The sequence below is a fragment of the Rhagoletis pomonella genome, unplaced genomic scaffold (genome assembly GCF_013731165.1).
Source record: "Rhagoletis pomonella isolate Grant_MI unplaced genomic scaffold, Rhpom_1.0 Rhpom_scaffold_00011, whole genome shotgun sequence".
Taxonomy (NCBI): domain Eukaryota; kingdom Metazoa; phylum Arthropoda; class Insecta; order Diptera; family Tephritidae; genus Rhagoletis; species Rhagoletis pomonella.
In genome coordinates, this window is record NW_023458565.1 from 29,173,746 (window position 1) to 29,175,870 (window position 2,125).

Here is a 2,125-nt window from a genome sequence, read left to right on the forward strand (position 1 = left end):
CACTTCAGCACCCAATTGGAATCACTGCAACAACTTGTGAAGCAAAGCCAGGCACAAATTTTGAAGCTGCAAGCTGAGAAAAAGAGGTTATGTGCTGTGTGATGCCATTCTCTACACTGTAGTTCGGAAATTTACAAATTTTAAAATTCTTCTTCCTTGCAAAATAGTCCAAGCCGACCCACCAATTGCATGGAGGCAGCCGCTGGTTCGCGTAAAAGTGGCATCTATACCATAAAATATCAGCGATTTGGGGATGAGCCATTTATGGTATGGTGTGATGAGGAAACGGACTTTGGCGGTTGGATTGTCATTCAGCGACGCCTAAGTGCGGAAGTGGATTTCTATCGAGATTGGCAACAATATAAGCAAGGCTTTGGTGAATTATCGGGCAATTATTGGATTGGTTTGGATAAATTGCACGCTCTAACCGCAAGTTGTGAACAAGAGTTGTATATAAAAATGGAAGCGTCCAATGGCACAAAGTACTATGCAAAATATGATTTATTCGTCATTGGTAGCGAAGAGGAAGATTATGTTTTGCGAACCGTTGGTGCTTACAAAGGGAATGCTAAAGATTATTTCAAGCCTCACGAGGGTAAAAAATTCACAACATTCGATCGAGATAACGATGCAAGCCCTGATATAAATTGTGCTGAATCTTGCAGAGGAGCCTGGTGGTATCACAATTGTTATTGGAGGTGAATTGAACTATATTTTGCTTACTTATGCATAGATTTACATACATACCTATTTTAAATACCGTTTTTCTCAGCAATTTGAATGGCGACTATTCTCAAAAAGACAACGGCCAAAGCGTTACTTGGATCGGCATAAAAAGGAATGAGTCCTTGAAGTTTGCGCAAATGATGATACGGCCAACGCAAAAATGTATTAAGCGGTTGGCAATGAAAAATTTTTCGTTTTAAGATGAAAAGTTATAAAACTAAAATAACTTTGTGAATATTTTTAAATAATGCAAATTTCATGGAGACAAAATTTTATGAGTCAAACGCACATTTAGCTTTGGATTTAATATTTTCAGAAAAGGTCAAGAGATCTTTATATATTTACTACTAATTTAGGTTTATTTAATATGCCCAATTTTCGTATTTAAACTACTGAATTAAAATAAAAAATAAGTAAAATATATAGTTACTCACGTTACAATTTTGAGACCTAGAGTCTCTCAAGTGACGACGTAAAAGCTGAGCATTTTGAAAGTTTGTTGAGTCATTTTTTTAATATAGTATAAAACCTGATACTTGGTCTTTGTTGAAAAATGAACTATATTAAAAAAAATAAGAAAAATTAAACAAAAAAATAAAAGTTAAAACTTATCAATCTGTGGTGCGGCTATAATTTTTTCGTCCACTGTAATAACGAGATTAGAAAAGTTGGACTTTGACGCTTTTTAATAAATGCTATTTAACAATTTTTTTGTTAATTCTATGAGTGCTTTCTAGTATCACAAGGCATAAAATGGTTTTTGATGTATTTAATTAATGATTACTAAGCAAATATTTTCTAAATTTTTTACTTTGCTAAAAAATTGTAAAAAACAGTCTACGATATATGTAGGTACATTAGACTGCATAAACAAAAAAAGTTGCAGTTTTCCCGCCGGGATTACAAAATTTTTTATATTTGAAGACGTCCTCCAAAATATTTCGGAAAAATATTAAGATTTACGTGAGCTGGACCGATTTGAAAATATGTACCTCCAAAATTGGAAATTTTTATGAATAAAAATAGTTTGAAAAAAATCTCCTCGGATGACAAAACAGATTAAGCTCAAAAAATCTGCATAAAAACATTTAAAAATGTTTTCAACGGGTTCTTTAAAAAAAATAAAAAACAGCATCAAAAATCTCATTATTACGATTCCGTAGAAAATTAATAATTTTAATAATTTTAAATATTTTTATGCAAATTTTTTTAACTTAAATCATTTTTTCGTTTGAGGGAAGTTTTTTTTTTTGCAAAAAAATCTTTAAGAAACTATTTTTATTCTTAAAAACTCCATTTTTGGAGGTATTTTCAAATCGGTCCAGCTCACGTAAATCTTAATATTTGTCCAAAATATTTTGGTGGAAGTCTTAAAATATAATAGATTTCATAATTCCAA

The 2,125-nt window shown here is 31.4% G+C and overlaps 1 protein-coding gene across 1 annotated transcript; it reads left to right on the forward strand.

Moving 5' to 3' along the window:
* Positions 1-156: 156 nt before the first annotated feature.
* LOC118746962 (ryncolin-1-like) lies at positions 157-926 on the forward strand (the record flags this gene model as incomplete). Its single annotated transcript, XM_036480957.1, has 2 exons — positions 157-698; positions 773-926. Coding segments are annotated over 2 exons (696 nt in total), but the record flags the coding sequence as incomplete, so codon positions are not given.
* Between the last annotated feature and the right edge of the window lie 1,199 nt (positions 927-2,125).